This window comes from Pezoporus wallicus, unplaced genomic scaffold, assembly GCF_028554395.1.
Source record: "Pezoporus wallicus isolate ANWC-B61680 ecotype Strahan unplaced genomic scaffold, APGP_CSIRO_Pwel_v1 contig_7237, whole genome shotgun sequence".
In the NCBI taxonomy this organism is placed as follows: domain Eukaryota; kingdom Metazoa; phylum Chordata; class Aves; order Psittaciformes; family Psittacidae; genus Pezoporus; species Pezoporus wallicus.
In genome coordinates this window covers 1,932,526-1,950,581 of record NW_026635802.1, presented here as the reverse complement: position 1 = coordinate 1,950,581, position 18,056 = coordinate 1,932,526, and the positions used below count along the sequence as shown (strand labels likewise).

At 46.9% G+C, this 18,056-nt stretch overlaps 1 protein-coding gene across 1 annotated transcript; it reads left to right on the top strand.

Moving 5' to 3' along the window:
- The first annotated feature begins 885 nt into the window (after positions 1-885).
- On the top strand, positions 886-9,021 carry CRYGN (crystallin gamma N). Its single transcript, XM_057398260.1, is given in 3 exon segments — positions 886-1,194; positions 2,969-3,114; positions 8,796-9,021. Coding segments are annotated over 3 exon segments (591 nt in total). The 3' UTR covers positions 8,932-9,021.
- The last annotated feature ends 9,035 nt before the right edge of the window (positions 9,022-18,056 follow it).

The following is an 18,056-nucleotide window of genomic DNA, read 5'->3' as shown; positions in this document are numbered from 1 at the left end:
ACAAAGCAATAGGTGAGAAAAAGTTGGAAGAAGCAGCAGCCTGATAGTAAAAGGAAGCAAGCCTAACACAGGGAAACTGTGTGCCATGCTTAGAGATGCTGCTGTTTCCTTATTTACTTGTCTGTTCTAAGAGAAATAAAAAAGCAGGGGGAGATAGAGGGGAAAAAGTCCTTTAAACGGGAGCAGTGAACGTGCACCAGTAATCAGCCAAAGCCCTGCCAAGCAAATCTTTTGTCCGAGTGTCTGCCCAAAATCAAAACCCTGCACTCAGCAGGCCCCATTACCAGCGGTTCTGCCTACGAAGCAGGAAAGCGTAAAGCCCCCTGTTCCCACTGCTTTGTTAAAAGCCCTCATAACACCAGCGCTGTCTCACCCCACTCCCCCCCCGCCAGCTGTTATATAGTGGGGTGTCCAACATTTCTGTCCATCGTGGGTTTGGTTTGGCTCCTGCTTTTAATCTTGGATAGGCACCAGCAGAAAATGTCTCAATATTCAGGAAAAGTAAGTAATGACCCAAGCGCTTTGCTTTCAGCCTGGGCCAGAGAGCCCGAGCATCCTCCAGGTTGAAGGGAGCAGGTCTGGATGCAATGTGAGTGGTGATACCGGGAGCAAATTAGGTAGCAGGGACAGGGAGGGTGCGGCAGAAGGAGCTGTGTTTCGGGAGCGGAGTTTCCTGTTTAAACATTCCTGCTGGAAATATGTGTGAGCAAGTACGAGGCAGCGAGAAGTGTTGTAAATGCGGGATGCGCTGCGTTCCCAGAAAAACAAATACAGCTCTTAGGAAAAAATGCCAGTGATGCCGTGCTTCTCTTGCTGGAAAGCAGCTAAAGAAACCCCAAACCACCCTGAAATGATGCATCTGCACGAGATCCCCATCTGCTCAAAATGGGGGGCCAGCCGTGCCCCTGCTTCTCACCAAGGGCCCGTTCTCCTCCCTCTCCATAGATCACTTTCTATGAAGGCAAATGCTTCACAGGCAGGAAGCTGGAGGTTTGCGGCAGCTGCGGCAGCTTTCAAGACCAAGGATTCTTCAACCGGGTCAACTCTATCTGTGTCCAGAGCGGGGCCTGGGTCTGTTTCGATCACCCCAACTTCCGAGGGCAGCAGTACATCCTGGAGCATGGCGAGTATCCCGATTTCTATCGCTGGAATGGTCGCAGTGACCACCTGGGCTCCTGCCGGCCCGTCGGGATGGTGAGTGGATGCTTCTGGCTCTCCTGGTCAGAGCATCAGTGGGACGGAGCTGCTGTTGGGCTTTATTTCTCCTGGTCACAGGAGCGCCATGAATGAGCATGATAAAAGTTTATGCTCTTTAGAAATAATACACGTCATTGAGAAGGAAATTGTTTCCTGGGGAAGGTTTGTCCCCCCCTTGGAGTGGTCTTCACAAGCCACAGAGCTGAGTTGTGGTTTCCCATGGCTGCTAGTCGGGAGGAAGACGCATCGCCTTCCTCCCACAGCACGAAATGCAGTGGCTTTAATGGGATGAGATTTTCCTATGGTTTCTCAGATGAGGCGGCAAGGTCCTGCCAGCATCACATGCTTTTTCCTTTACAATGTGAGTCCCTGTGGAATACTCATGGGGGAATTAGGAAGGAGGTTCACTGCCCAAGGCAAGTTTGAGCTGTGGCAGCCTGCTTTCCCCATGCACCCAGAGGGGGAGCAGGCAGCCTGAGGGCTTTCCGAACCAGACCTATGGGCTGCTCCTAGCTGAATTTTCTGCTGTTGCAAACCTCTGCCTGTAATCCTAAACGAAACCCACTGTTTTCCCCATATTATGTAGCCCTCCCCCACCCCTTATGAAGCTTTTAAAAGCATTGCCCAGAGGAAGGTTTAATTGGAAAGATTAAAAATTAGCAAAGAAAAGTGAATCTGGGTTAGGTCTTTCTATTCGACTCCTATCACTGGTGATCTCTGGGGCAATGATAAACCCACTTGGAGCTGGTGGGGTTTCTCACTGGCCCCAAAGGTGCTTTTTGGCACAGCAGTATGTTTATTTCAAGTCTGTAACGTCCCTCCTAATGCACCTCTGTGGCCCATACATGGAGGGATGCTCTACCCCAGGCCCTGGAGCCCTGCTGGCATGAGGATGTGCTCCTCCGTTCTGGTCCGCGTTTTTCCCTGTGAGATGCTGCGAGTGCTTCGAGGCATTTCTGCAGCGCAGATTCCCAGAGGAATGTTTGCTCAGGCACGGTATCAGCCTGGCTGCTGCTGGCGGCTGCCTGCTGTGGGGTTTGGCATCGCAGCCCGACCGTAGTGTGCGTTGACGTTGTTTGTTTGAAATACGCATTTAGGTATGCTTTGAATTTGGCTTAAAAACACCCTTCCAGTTCACTCTGTCCTGCACACATGTGCCACGAGCTGCAGAAACCTCCCTGGCACAATTTTCTGTCATGTCACCCTCAAGGGCTCACAGCAATGATGATGCTGGGAAAGCTTCCTTTTCTTTTCCATTGTTTTATTTTCCTTAAGGAAAGGCAGAACATCTCCTGTCAGGAGCAGCAGCTACGCGTAGATCTGGAAGCAATATAAATTAGTTTAGGGAAATGGTCTAGCATGTCTGTACACTCTAGATATGTATGGTTTTTTGCTGTGTGCGTGGATGGAGAGCCAGGGCTGTAGCTGATGCTGTACTTGGGATGAAGAGTTTGTGGGCTGGTGGGGGTATCTGCAGATGAGCAAGTGCCAGTGCAGCCCGCAAGTGATGTGTCTGCATGTGGACAGCAGCTGTGGGAAGGTGCAGCTGGATGCAGAGACGATGGTTTCTGGCTGCTTTCCTGGTTGGCACGGTGTGCTGGGAGGTGTCACGAGTTTGTGCGTGTTCTGCGCGTCCTGGCACCGGTGCTGTCGGACTACTTTTCACACTCCCCATCTGAAGCACCCTTGCATCCTCCTCTTGGTCTGATAAAAGCCGGGGAAATAACCAGCTGCGCTTCTTTCTGGTTGACTCGAGCCCCTCTGTCCCCAGCATGGCGAGCACTACAGGATCCAAATATTTGAGGGGAGCCATTTCAGCGGTCCCAGCCTGGAGCTGACGGAAGATTGCTCCTTCCTGCAGGGACAAGGCTGGGACAAGACCTGCATCAACGCCCTCAAAGTGTATGGCGACGGCGCGTAAGTAACCGCTCGTGTCCCGGCATGGTGCTCCCTGCCCTAGACCCTTTGTACCAGCACTGCAGGGGAGTGAGGTGGCTGCAGAGGCTCCCCCCATCCTGGAAAAGCCTGTTGGTGCTGGGGGGACTTGGAGAAAGCCTAAAACTGTGAGTTAAGCCTATGGTCTAAAGGTGAATTTTGGTGCCTGCCCATTCAGAGCTGCTTCAAAGGGGTATGGCTTTTGGAGGGTGGCAACTAAGCACATGTTGCAAGAGCTCTGAGATACCTTTTTAAGGTGTATGAAATAAGAAGCCTAAAACCAGCTTCTTTCCTTCTTCTTTCCCTCTTTCTCTTTCCCCGTCTTTCTGTCTTGCTTTCACATTTCTGTGCATGTTTCCAGACATGTCTTTAAAATCCATGCAGAGGCTTTTTTTTGAGGGGGGGCGGGGAATGGATGTGTCTGGGCGATGCAGCTCAGGGATTTTACTTTGCAAGTGGCTTCACCAAGGCTTGCTGCAACACCAGAAACCTCCTCCTCGAGCAACAAAAATGAGACAGTGGTGCCTCACCTCAAAATTAATCCCTGTCTCTGAAAGACCGGGGTAACTGTGGTGGTGATGCACAGCCACCCCAATGAGGGGTTTAGGTCACCCTCAGTGCCTTGTGAACCTGCTTTGCAGATGTGTTGCTGATGCTCAGCCCCATCCTCCTGCCCCTGCAGGTGCTCCTGGAAGCCTCAGCAGGAAGTCGGTTTTGCCTTTTTCTTGCTGTTGGGTGGCAAATTGCATTTTCTCTACAGGGTCAGTCCTTTTTTTTTATTAATCTTGTTGTGAGATGGGCTGTTATCCGTCCATCTCCCCTTCCCTATGTCCGACAATTACGTTTTCACTGCAAGCGTGCTTGGAGTGGGGGGATGCTGTGGAATCCTCCCAGAGTCTCTGCCTGAGAGAGGCACAGGGAAACCCCTGCACAGGTGGGAGTCCTGGACTGGATATTGTGCATCCCACCTGCACCCAGTGTGGGAGGTTTGGACCCTTTCTGCCCAGCAGCAGTTTTTTCCCAGAACTGGAAAAGGGTTGTTGCCATCCAAGCTCGGGACACCCTGACAGTGAGTGTCCTGTAGGATCCTCCAATTCAGCCAAGGCCTCTCCCAAAACCCAGGCTTATGATCAGGCAGTGGTGGCTCATTAAAACTAAGGAGCAGAGCTACCAGCTCCTGATGGGAAGAAATGGCCAGAGTCCACCGGGGACCCCGTCAGTGCTGAGCATTTGAAATAAAAAACATTTGAGTACCAATGCTATAAAGCCAAGAAAGCTCCTGTGAGTACTCTGGCAAGAGCTCTAGGGCCAATTATTTACCACATGTGTCCCTGCAGCAGAGGCTGGAGCTTGAGAAATTGGGAAGGTGCCCCGAAACTTTCAAGCACTTACATTTTTCAGATTGATTTTGCCCTTCCCCTACAAAACATGTAAGGGGCACAACGCTTGCTTGCCTTCGCAGGGAGCCTGGGGTGTTCATGTTAATGTTACATGACTTTGCAAAGGCTTTGAGTAGAGATAAAATAGGGAAAAAAACGAAATACTGAGAGGAGGGTGGTGAGGAAACCCACTGGGTTTTGTAGCATTATGTTCAGACCCCAGGAAGGTGGTTGTTGCAAGTGCATGGAAAGGTCTGTAAAGGCCATTAAAAGCAGGACGGTGCAGTGGGACCTGCTGGCCCCAGGCTGCAGGAGGAGGAGGGAAGGAGGAGATGCTTCAGCAGAGGTGAGACCAGGCAGAAGAAAGAGACCCTGCAGCACTGCTTTTCTCGTTTGGATGGACCCTATAACCCCAGGTGACCCCAGGGGTGCTGCAGGTGTAGCTGGTGCTGGGCCCAGGACCCATTCGTGACCATCTGGGCAGCAGAGGGGATGGGATCATGGGATCATAGAATAATTTGGGTTGGAAAGGACCTTAAGATCATCAAGTTCCAACCACCCTGCCATGGGCAGGGATGCTTCAGACTAGACCATGTAGCCAGAGGTGAGGGGAGTTTCAGCCACAGGCTGTCTCCAGCACATCCCCAGCCTGAAAGTGGGTCCGTTTTACCCTGTGCATGTTGAAAGCAGGTGTGAGCAGCATCTTCCTAAGCTCCCTGCCCACCGAAATCTCACTCTGCAATTTCCCCTCTTAATTCCCACAATGCGACATCCGTTGGATACAGAAATATTTGCTTCCCCTTCAAAATCCGTGCATGGTGTCAGGTGCTGTTAAAAAGCTGCTGCCTGTACTTGTGGGGGTGGCCATGCCTGCAGGAAGTGATAACGGATCACCTGGAAACATGGGAATGGAGAGAAACATCTGCCTTTGGTGTGGTGTGCGGTGGGGCTGAGTGTGTCCAGCACCTTTCTTGCTGCCCTTTGTGGCTGGCGACTGCTACCCCACGCAGCCAGAAACAGTGATGATAAAGCTGTTAAATCCATCCTGGAAATGAGATTGCTATTTTGGAGCACTTTTGAGGTGTTACTGCCTCCTCGGAAGCTGTTGCGGGTTTGCATGGTGAGTGGCTTTGCCCATCCCACGGGCAGAGCCAGATCCAGTATCACAGATGGTATCATCTGGTTTTAGATGAAGACGTGCGCTTCTTGTCCTCCTTTGTGCCTCAGCCACTCCACAGAGGATTGCCTAGAAATAACAACTTTCAAAAGCTGAATTTGTTTTACGGTCTGGGAGAAACTACCCCAAAAAGAGTTTTTCTATGTTATAGTGACATAACTTGGAGGAACCAAATGAACCATTTATCCTGCTGAAGCATTTATGGGCATTTGGTAGATGTTCTGCAGTCAGGCTGTGAAATATCAACCAGAACAGGTACCCAAACGTTGCTGCTCAATAAACGATACATATTTCTTGGCAGAGGTAAGGGCTGCTCATGGCACTGCTCAGGTCCTATGTGGAGAATGAGTGACCTCGAGCCCTGCTGAAAGCATCCTGCTTGATTCAGGCTGGAGCTGCAGCACTCCGTTGTTAGCTTTTCATCATGAACAGACAGTTTTGGCTTATAGGGCTTGAGCTGGTTCCATGAGAGTTTTATTTCTGTGTCCTCTGGGTTTAAGTGCTAATGAAACACAGCACTGAGATGTCTGAGGGCTGTGTGCTATGTGCCTGGATCAGCTCTCCCATGCTGGGCTTGAGGACAGGATCTTCTGTGTTTTTTGTTTCTGGGCTCCTGACTGACTTGATTTCCTCACTTGCTCATGGTGTAAGAGAATGTAAATTTTAAGCAATAAAGGAAGAGCTAAATAAGCCATGCAAGCCTTCACTCATCACCTTGCACTGCCAATACACTTTTCTCCCATCTTTCTGCTATTCCTTTTATTCCTCTTATTTGCAGGCTTTCCTTAAGCAGAGGGGAAGGCCTGTGGGTTCTTATCACCACGCTAGATCCTACAGTCTCCTTTCATCTACCCCAAGGCCTGTCCCATTCCCTCCATGCAACTATGCAGACCATCAGCCACATGTCTGAAGAGAAACGCAGCAGTTTTGGTAAAGACAGTGGCTATGAGGGGCTGCTCTACCCTCTGCGCTATTGCCCAGGGTTGAAAGCTGCACTAGAGCAAAGTAAAGCTGGAAGAGCTACCATGTCCTGGTGGGCCAGAAGTGCCCATGCTCACTGCAATGCAATGTTTTCAACAGCGTTAGGCGCTCTCAGCAGGAGCGAGTGATTGGGAGCTACAGAAAATAGGACTGGGAGCTCTTTTCAGGAGTGCTTGAGGGAGAGATGGTGAGCTGATGGAGAAAAGAGACCCATGATGATCCAGAACTCTGGAGAGGTGCATATAAGATGAAGAGATGGGGTAGGAAAGGAAGAAAATCGTGTGTGCCTTGTGAACAAGGCTGAAGTGTAACTAGAGAAGCAGGGTAATTTTATAAGTGGTTCTTCATTAAGCTGAAGAGCTGAGCATGCTCTCAAACAGTGCACATCATGGTCTATGATGGGGGGATATGTCTTCAGGGCAACCTGCTATTACACTCACATGAGCAGCGGGCAGCCTTCTCCATGCACTGCAAATTAAGCTTCAAAGGAAAAGCCTGAGGATGACTTTGTAATTCCAGTCCAGATATAAACTGGCTGCAAAAAGTGCCAAAGAATGAAGTTGTTTGTTCACAGGAAACGCTCGGGATCCAAATGTCTTGGCTAAGCACGTTGCAGCAATGCTGCAGAAAAGGGTTGTGGAAGTGCGGGCAGCAGGGTGGAGAGGGGCACCAGGCGGATGTGTGCTCGATGTGCCATTGTATTGGTGCTCAGGCACATGGGAGAAGGGACCCACCATGGTCCCCCGGGGTGTCCTGTCAGGAGCACAAAATAAGTCCAAATATGTCACGAAATTGGGAAGGTGGCTCAACTGAATACCATAATCTTTTGCTTATAGTTTAAATAATGCCCGTGGGTGGCTGGCTTTATAAACAACATTTTTCCTTGGCCTCCAGCTTTTTGCTCTGGGTCAGACTCTGAGCTGAGTTCACCAGCTGCTGTCTGACTCTGGAGGCCCACCGGTCTTTTCCCCATCCGGTACTTGAAGGAGTTTGTGCCTGGAAATCCCACATGCAGTGGGTCCCAACCCTGCTGTCAGCTGAATTCCTGGGAAGAGATAGACCACAGAAACCAAATTATTTGGAGGATTGTATTTGTGCCTGCCAATAAACAGGACAAGCAGACAGATTCTTAAAAAAAAATCCCTAAAACAGTGGGAAGAGAAGAACAAGGCAGAGATGAGCAGTTCAGCAGTGATGGGGTGGAAAGCTGACTGTAAGACTATCAGAGCAATGGCAAGGCTTCGTTAAAAGGCATTGGAGATTTAGAGGAAAGAGGTGGCCATGTTAAGATCGTATCTCGGGATGTATTAAAAGGAGGGTGAGAAGAGTAGCAAAATTTGTCACTCTCGACCATTGGAATTCTTCCCTACTTTGTGTCCTTCACATAGAGAATGACATGCCAAGAGACTTGCCAACGGAGAAAGACATAGGCAAGCTAGCTGCAGTCAGGCATGCTAAAGTCACCAAGGTTATTGAGTGTTGTATCTATTTGACTGTATCCCAAGGGAAAGTTATAGTTAATTCTGGATATAGAGATAAAGTGAAGGTAACTGAGCCAGGTCCTGCTCTCTGTTGGAAAGCATCAAAGAGAGGCCATTGAGAATTACTAGCAAAGAGAGAAATTATTAAATATGGTTCCTGTCATAACTACTGAGTCAGTTCAAAGAGGTAAAACATCCTTCAAGCATTGCACATTTCTCCTTGCAATCCAAGATGGGTTTATCCAGGGGCTGAGGGAATTCACATCCTTCTTTAGCACTATCAGATGCTATTCAGTTGTTTCTCTCTGAGCTTCATCATGCACAATAGATCGATTCCTACAGGCAGCGTGAAACAGGGAGCCCCTGGTCTCAGGCTTCATCACTGGTGTAACCCTGAACAATTTCCTCTACAGGCAAGATCCAGTCTGGCTGTGGGTAACTGCCAAACTGCACTGGAAATGGGGAGAAGCACCAGCTGTTAACTCCATCAGGGTCATTTCTGTTTGCAGGATAGGACCGGGACTGCAGAGGGACCATCGGGCCCTGGTAGTTTGCAGCACTGCAGTGCCTAACTGCAGCTGCTCAATGTGGGCGCCTCGCATGACCATACTGCTGAGACCTGAATAACCCTTCCTTTCTGCTCAGGTGGGTGCTGTACGAGGAGCCCAACTATCGAGGCCGTATGTATGTGGTGGAGCGCGGCGAGTTCAGCAACTTCAATGCATGGCAGGCACGCAGCGCGAGCGTCCAGTCCATCAGAAGAGTCATCAACTACTTCTAGCTGAGCTTTCATCCTACCAGCGATGGCCTGCTGAGACCGGGCATCGCCCTTCTTCCCTATCACTGACTGGAATAAATGGTTAAACACCAACTTTTGGCTCCAAATACTTTTGTTCCGTCACTTGCTTGAGTTCGATAGGGAGCAGACCTGCAAACTTTCTAAGCTTGATTTACGTGCTATGAATTTGCTTTTATATTCTGCAGTGATTTATAATGAGGGCATGGGAGTGACAGGCCAGAACTGGTGGTGACAACCAGATCTCAGAACATTCTTCCTAATGCAGTTGTGGTCTGACACATGTTCACTCTGCCCTATCCAGAGCCACCTCGTGATGGACCCAGCTGACTCCTAATGCCTGGAGGGGGTCACGTTGCTGCATACGTGTGTCTTGAGCTCAGGCACACAGCCTTCGGAGGGTCTGCCCATGCCATGTGAGGGCACATGTGAGGATTATGTCAGGATCCAACTGACTCGCAGTGTCTGAGCACAACATGCTGGGCCTGATGCGAAGGTGATAGAAATCGCTCATCCTGAGTTACTGCGACCTTAGATCAGCACACATTAAAAGATATATTCAAAGGACAATGTTCCCTCAAGGTACAAAACCTGAGCAACCTTCTCTTTGCTTCGTGATTCGTAAACTCTTCAGGAGACAATGACAATTTGAGGGGGTAGCAGCAGAGAAGAACAGCCACAGCACTGTCACTTTGCAGAACTCTCTTCCCATCCATCTGCCCCTTTGGTGTTCCCAGTCCATCCCATCAGTTTTGGTGCCCCTGAACCCCCTTTGATGCTTGGCAGCTGGGATGGGAACAGCCCTGCGTGTTCAGCCATGGATCATCTGCTACAGCTTCGGCACATCCCCTTGCATGCAGTGTCCACATAGCCTCCTTTCTACAAAATCATAGCTGTGTTCAGCATTAGCTAAGAGACTTTCTGGTATTTCAGGAAGAGACAATTTTATTGTTTTCACTCCATTATTCCATTAACTGTTAAGGCTTGGCTGCCTGATGGATCCTGACAGGCATGGGCACAGTGCTGGCAGAGCTGCAAAGCTCTGCATTAATCTAGTGGGAAGGCTGCTGATCTAACCACTGTCCTCAGCCCACTGAAGGGACGTGAGGGAAGCTGACAGGTCCCCAGCACACTGGAGCATGAGGCGTGTATGCCTTCAGGGCTGCTGTGCTTTGTGGGTCTGCAATGGGATCCTGCCCCTTGCTGAGAGATTGGGAGGAGCAAGTCTGTGCTCTGTGCTGGGGCAAGGGCTGGTTGGTCCTGTGCTGCATCCTGGTCTGACACTGGATCCAGATGCCATTCAACTAATCCACACATATCCACCTTGTCATTCATCTTTCCAGTTAGAGCTTCTTGGCTCCCTGTGGCTCTCTACCAGTAACAGGAGTGGGGCAACTGGTAACAACCATGCCTGTCTGCGAAGGACACATGCTGTTCCCCGATGAAGTGAAACTGTTGGTAAAGCTGTGTCAGCTGAGATCTGCCCCAGATGCACACATGCCGTATATATGTTATGGGGTGTATGGAAATACAAAAGACCATCTACTTTGTGAATTTAACTGTAGTTTGGGTGACGTTTGCCTTAGCATCAATGCCAGTGATTGTGTTCTCCTGTAGAGAGCCTGTGGTCTCTCCTAAGATTATTGAAGCAGCACTATAGTTACATCAGTTCAGCTCTGGATTTCAATAGCCATGTCCTGTGTGGCTTGTGGTGGCATGTGGTCCATTGAAGCCACAAAAGTATTTAAGCATCTTTAATGGATTGCAAGGTATTTCTGTGTCAGAGAAGATGGCAGGGAAATGATTCATTCATTGAGTGGGATGCACAAATGTACAACTCGTGCATCAACTCTTGTGTATCTAATTTTCTTTTAATTAAATGCAGCTTACGAAAGATTTTAGGAGCCCTTCCAGGATTAACATTGCTCTTGCTTCACGAAGCCTCTACTCAGCTCCTGAGCTCAATGCGCTCTATTAAAAGTTACTATTCAGTCATACGCGTTGCTCTTTGTTGTGGCCTTCTGGCCATTAATCTGTTAAAAAACCCCTAAACGTGGTCCCAAAGAGAGTCAGGCAGTAAATTGCCACTAGCTTTAAAGGAAGCTTTTTATTCATTTGAAGCACGCTCAATGTCATGGTGCAGCATGAAGCATAAAGCAGCAAAGGCTTCAAAATATATAGTAACTGGAATCCCAGATGCTCTAAGTAGTTGGAGGACAAAAGAAAAGAAAATGAAGGACAACCATCCACCAACATTCCCCTGAGGACAACAGCATGAGCCCAGAGATCCTCACACCTGGGTTTCTTGACCCTTGGTGAACACAGCCAGGGGAGGGAACTCTCCCACTAATGTTGGGATCAGACCTGTGATATCACAGATATTCTGCTGTGCGGCTTCCAGTGTTCTGTGGTTCAGACGAGCCCTTAGAGGGACCCACTGACATCCCTCCCTGTCCTTGCTGGGATATGTGGGACTGTGCACATACACACAGATGTACAGGCGGACTCCAACATACAGCTACTGTGTGCAAGTCCACTTCATCCATATGCTTCAAGCTCATCATTTGTTTGTATGTTCTAGTAGATTAATATTTGTTGTTTAACTTGTGGAAGGACTTAGGAGACCCAGTCCTGGACTGAACCCTGCTGTGTGCTGGGAGTTAAAAGTACAAAAAAAGGTAGTCTGGTTAATCCATGCTGTTGCGTTTGTAACCAGCTAGGGTTTAGTACATTTTACACATGTCTGCCTACGGGCTAAATACTCATCACTTATTAACATCTGATATCCCATTTATGAATACACTCTCAATGCAAACAGCTAATCTCATGTGAATGCTATTTTAAAAACTCCTCAGGATGCAGAAGTCTAATATCACTAAAAACTGACTGTGGGGAATTGAATTCCATCTATTTCTTCTTGATTTGAAACCAAAGTAGGGTGGCCATGGGCCTAATCCAAAAACTGATGCTGCAGGAACATGCACTGCGTTGGCAGCAGGGGGATGTGGCTCTCGTTCTCTTCCTTTTCCCTCCCCCTCCTTGCTAAATCTGCACTTGTTTAAAGGACAGAATGTACAGATCCCATATGTTTGCTAGTGGTTAGGTTGGGGTTTTTTTAACATTATTGACATTTCTCTAGTATGAAACGGTATGATTTGTGAGTTTATAGCATATAAAATATAAATGACACAATGCCAGCTTGATGTGAAGTGGATGTGAGATTGTGCAGCAGAGATTTGAGCTGTATGTCATTAAACTGTATGGCTGAATGAGTTCTGCTACGTGCACTGAGGAAGCAAGCAATGGATTAACTAAATTGGAAACTATTCTAGAAAATGCTAGAGATAAAGATTCAGAAATGAACAAAAGGGACGAGTTATTAATTACAAGAGAGAGAACTAAACAAAATCAGCTCCATCTGGAAAACCAGGAAAGCCCAAATAATCAGCATTACTGGGCTTGGCCAGGCTGCTGCAGTGTAATGTTCAGAATAACTTCAAATTACATCTGGCCCCAAAGTAAAGAGCTCCTGCCAGAATGCCTGCATACATGAATGTCCTTTCTCTGTAGCTGTATGATGTGGGAATTTGATGGAATATCTTTTTCAAATGAAGATATCTGAGCAACTGCAGTACTTTTGCATTGCTGTGTTACCCAGTGCATGTACATCTAGTGAAGGTAAGGAGGAAACTTCCTACTGATCCACTGTTGGCAAGTCTGATGTTGTCATAGCTCAAAAGAATCCCTACTAACTGCTTACATAAGCGAAAGGGCTGCACAGCCACCTCCCTTCCCCCAGGAATTCAAGAGGCATTATCCTGCTATTGAGGCTGCCCAACACTCACACCTTGGTGTGCCTTCTCCTCTCCTCCTCCAAAGACACCTCTCTGGACCCAGTAAAAATTAGTTCGCTCCTTGGTGTCTGCTACAGCTGTTTTAGCAGTTCTTTAAGTAGAAAGTCTTGCTCAACAGTGACCTCTGACTGCTTGCAGAAAGGAAATGAACATCTTCAAAGGACATCTCCAACTTCTGGCAGCAGCAGGAGAGCCACAGTCACTGTTAAAGTCTAACTAATGACAGCGTAAAAATGTAAAGGGAACCCACCTTAGTACTCTGACAGATATCCTGAGCTCTGTGCTTCATCTGGTTTGGTTTTAGCTTTCTTTTCCCTGTCGCAGTGAAAGTCAAGGAAAAATTATCTTCGGTGAAAACAGGTTTGGCTTTGAAATTTTCACTATCCCTGGGTTCAAACTCTTGTCCAGGAATACAAGAGACAGCTAAAGAGTCCTTGAATCAGATGATACCTGCCTGATGTGGCCAGCACCTTCAGCACTGCAAATGGTGATTTGTTTTGGGTTTTAGTTTTAAATCATCTTGCTTATTGGAGAGACTCAATTCAGTTAAATCAACCTCCAGTCGCTGGGACTCATGTAGCTTGGTGTCCTCTTGTTCCAAGAGTAACCGTTCAACCAGCAGAGGAGGTGCAATAACATCTCACACATTTTGAGCTGTTCTCATATTTAAGGGTGGCTGTGACAGAAATCAAACACACATGGAAGAAAGAGGAGAAGATCAGAAGTAAATGTATGTTAATTTTCCGTGGAGCAAGAGAAACACTGAAGAGAGAGCAAACTGGATGCAACGTGTTTTTCCATGGACAGCTGACCATCTTTACGTGGCTCAGCATAAGTCAGTTTGTAATCAAGTCAAGCTGTCCTGGTTTAAGCATGTTAACATATGGAGGAATGTACCAGTGTATTCAGTCAAATTGTGCATGAAGCAAACATGAAATCATATTGAAATTGTTAATGCAAATTCCATCTTTAAATATGATGATCTCTAGTGGATTGTGGTAAATCCGCACTTTTTGTAGGCATTCACACCTGCACTCACACAGTCCCAAGTGCACTGAACGCTTCCTCTCAGTCAGACTTATTTCATGTGCTCCTGCTAGGGCACTCCAATGTCTGGGATGGAGAAGGATCATTCCCTGCTATTCTATGGAAAAAATGCATTTTTAATAATTTTGTTTAGTTCATTGCAGAAGTTTTGGTATGCTGTCATTCTGTTTGTTTAGCCTGATACAAACTAAGATAGCTGTTTCCTCATGTAAGTAGTTTTGGTTGTCACCAGCTTCACTCATCATCTGTTATAGGGTAAGAGAGCAATGCAACTCGAGAGCAGTGCAACTCGTTTCCCACAAGACACCACACCAGGCAAGACAATCCACTCATGGTCAGCACAGGTTTATTTGTGTTTTGGTATAAGTGCTTTTAAGCTTTGACGTTGCTGCCTCATGATCATGGTGATGAGAAGGTGAGTGAAAGATCCTGACTCATAGATGGGCAAGACTGTGGTTTCAGCTGAATTTCCCCTTGGAAACCAGCAGCATAGAGAGAGCAATAGCAAAAGAGTATCCATGGAATGGACCTCTTCCTTGCAAACTTTACCAAAAGCAGCCACCACCAAAACAAGCCTCTTACCTGCACATGAGCCAGTGCTACATAACATATAAAGTACTAGCACACAACTGAGACCCTTCTGACCTGGTAACATGCCTAATACTGTAAGCTTAGTTTAGTTCTGCAGCGTAGGCTGGACATGAATCCTGCTCTTAAATCAAGCTAAAGTTTTCAAGAAGACAAAGCACAGTGTGCAGCAGTCCACATGCGAGCTGACCTGCGAATGCAACAGCTGCTCCAGTAATGTAAGTGGGAATCAAAACTGCTGAGATTTGCAGAGCTTTCTGTGGTTGTCATTGGTTTTCTTGGCTGGTAATGCAAGAAGAAAATAATAACATTTGAGTCATCTGAACCTACAATAATAATAATAACAATAACAGAATTCCAAAGGTTTTATTTTGTGTGTATCCTGCTTTATTGACTTGCCCTTTGAAATTATTTTTCTGATATAATAAGAGCTTCTTTTTTTCACTGGGGGTTGGGGCCAGATTCTTTTGTCATCTACTTTTAAAAAGAGAGAGAGGAATTAAAGCAAGCAAACACCACTTTGACTTCTGGAATTTATCATTTCAGTTCAGGTCTAACTACAGAGCTGACAATCTGCATTTCAAAGGTTTCAGACTCTTTACCATACAAATTAATAACAAATGATATTTAACAGTCAGCTCCCTTGGCTATTAAGGATCACACATCCCATCAGAAACAGGGACTTCCATGAGACTGGAAAAACTTCTGATTACACTGAATGATTCCCCTTTTCAGCTGCATTCAGACAATACACATTTGGAGACACAAAAAAAAATAAAAAAATTCTGGCAGGAATCCAAAACCTCTGTAACAACCCCCTAGGCCTGGGATTTGTCTAATAGATTGCTATTAAAGGGTTCTTTGGCTGGAAAGTTTCCCTTGTTCCAGTTCTTGATTTCTTCTTTTTCTTTTAAATTGGTGTTTGATTCTTCAGGATGAACTTGCTGTCAAGGAGATGAAAGCTCCAAGGATGGGAAGAGGGTACCAGGTTCTCAAATCTTGCACTGATTTCTTGCAGAAGTTGTTCCTGCCCCAGCACCTCCTTAGCAGGACAGAATAACACTAGTAAGAATAATAGTAATAACAATTACAAAAACATTCATATCAGTAAGTTTTTCCATTTGGGTCCAAACCACTCATTGAAAGACATAGCAGAGCATTTTAGCATGCATGGAAAAGACCCAAAATTGTGTCAGGAGATGTCAGTCTCAGTCCTTTGCTGTTCTTGACTTCTGCTGGGTGCAGTAATGACAGGGAAGCTCTGATTTCCCAGTTGCAGTGTGATTACCCAGTGATGAAGGCAGTCAGTGCCAATTAGCATGAATTAGGGCAGGCCCAGAGCTGTATGTTGGTTACTGCAGCTTGTCCCAGAGGGACACTGGCTGGTTTAGGAGCCTGGTGCAGAACTGGCTCATCAAGCAAGCCAGGTAGTTTAATCAGGTGTGTTTAGCCCTACTGCACCAATTTACTGCAGCCAAACAGCTGCAGTAGCTGGTCCACAGCATGTATACGTTCCTATATGGTTAATAGTGTTCACATTTCCATTCCTGTTAAGAACTCCAAGGCTGCATCTTTCAGTTTTGCCTCTAAAAAGCAGCTATTGTTTTTATAATTTCAGTGGTTTAGTTGTGAAATTCATAGTTGAGGAAGGAGAGAGAAAAGTCCCAAAGCCACCAGCCAAGCTAAATAGCATCTCCTCTGTCCTGATTCTTTCCTCCTGTCACTTCTGTGCCATTGTAACTTCCTGGGAATCCATCTCCATGCCTTAAACATCAGATATTCACTAACACCACTGTAGAGCCCTGATTAGATGAAAATGATATACCAAATTTAAAGCTGAAAGTGAATCAAGGCCACTGGTTTGATCAGCTTCTCCCTTTCCTTCACCAACACAGAAACCAGGAGAACAAGCACCTTTCTCATTAGCAAATGGTAATAAAGACCATAGACAAATTTAGAAAGGAGAGAGGAAAAGTGTATTCCCTAAGGTTAATAATCTTAGCTAATGTAACTGATTTGCTTTATCGAAGTCAGTCATAGGTAAAACTTCTCTGAATCTTTTTCTTCCTCGTTGCATGCGTAAGGCCTAGTGAGATCTGAAGGGTTAACAGCACAACTGTTAGTCCCCTTTGTATTTATCTGTATGACCATAAGTAATGCATATTTTGAGCAATTGCATCCAAAGTGAACAGATCTGTGAGAGGAGATGGATCACTTACAGAGCAGAACAGGAAGAGCCTGCAGCTGTCTTCCAAAAGCACGGGGTGGTTATTTTCTAGGTCCTAGTGCCGTTCCCAGCATATCCTGAGGCTCGAACACTTAATCAGCATGATTATTATCACACAAATGCTGCCAGAGAGTTTGATTTGCACATTTAGTTTTTTACTAAAAGAACAAACTTTCCAAAACCCTGTGATGTTTGAGCCTCTGTCATAATTCTTTTGCATTTTGGACGGCTTTCCTGCCTGCTTGGGGTTTGGCGCTTGTGTAAAGAGGTGCAATAAGAAAAGTTATTCACAGGAGAGTGTAAGGCAAAGCAGGCAGCTCAGTCTGATTTAGCTAAGGCCTCATCCTCCTGGGGCTGAAGCCGGGCCATGGTGTGAGCAGATGCAGCAGCCCCTATTGCTATTTCAGGGGGAAATGTATCTGCTTAAGAATAGGGGAGGGATTTTATTCCAGGCCAACAGATGTTTTGTCAAAGTGGTATAAGCTGCAGGGAACTGTGCTGGGTATGTATATTTTCATTGTCTTTGGATCTCACTCGGTGCATCTCTGCTGCCTTGTGACAGCTTTCCTCACTGGCATGCTGAAGGCCCAGTTCTCTGTGATCCCACCCTGCCCTGGCCCCACAAGGTCCCTGCTGCTGTGACAACAGCCCAGACTAAGATAGATGGGGTATCTCAGATGCACCCTGCTTTTCACCAGTATCAAAGCACCTCTTTGGGCTCAGTGAACAACCAACAATCAGTAAGTGACTCAGCTAAGCCTCCTGGTCTCAGTTTCATAGCACAGGCTCTCTTTGCCCCTCTTTGGAAGTAGGATGGGGAAGACCAGCTGCCCTACACCTTTAAAAGCAGTGCCTAGACCCAGGTCACTCTGGTGTTTTATGCTCACCCCTTCCTAGATCTCCACGTCTGCTGTACAAGGCAACTGTTAAGTGCCTGTGCCTTTTTTCATCGCCTCAGCTTTCAATTTACGCTTGAATGCCACCAGAATATAGCACTGAGTCTTCTAAGGAGCCCAGGGTCCTCTCTCTCCCTTTACAGCCTTGGTTCTTGGCTTCTCCTCTGAATCACAAAATGTCCCTTTCCCTGCAGCCAACTCACTGCTGTTTCTCCAGTTTCTTCTCCATTCCTCTCCCTCTTTCTCTTAAATAGTTGGCAGGAGGCCCTTTCTTTCATAACTTCCAGTCATTTTTGCCAGGTGACCCTGTGAGCAATCTCCCCCAACAAATAAGCAAAGGCTTGGTTAAAAGACCACTTCTGGCAGAAAGGATATTCTTCTTTTGAACCCCCTCATTATTCTCTCCAGTGGGTCTCTCAGGCAAACAACATGAAATCCGGATCACCCGCATACCCAGACCAGACGCAGCTCTGTGGCACGTACACGCGGTTCTGGCTC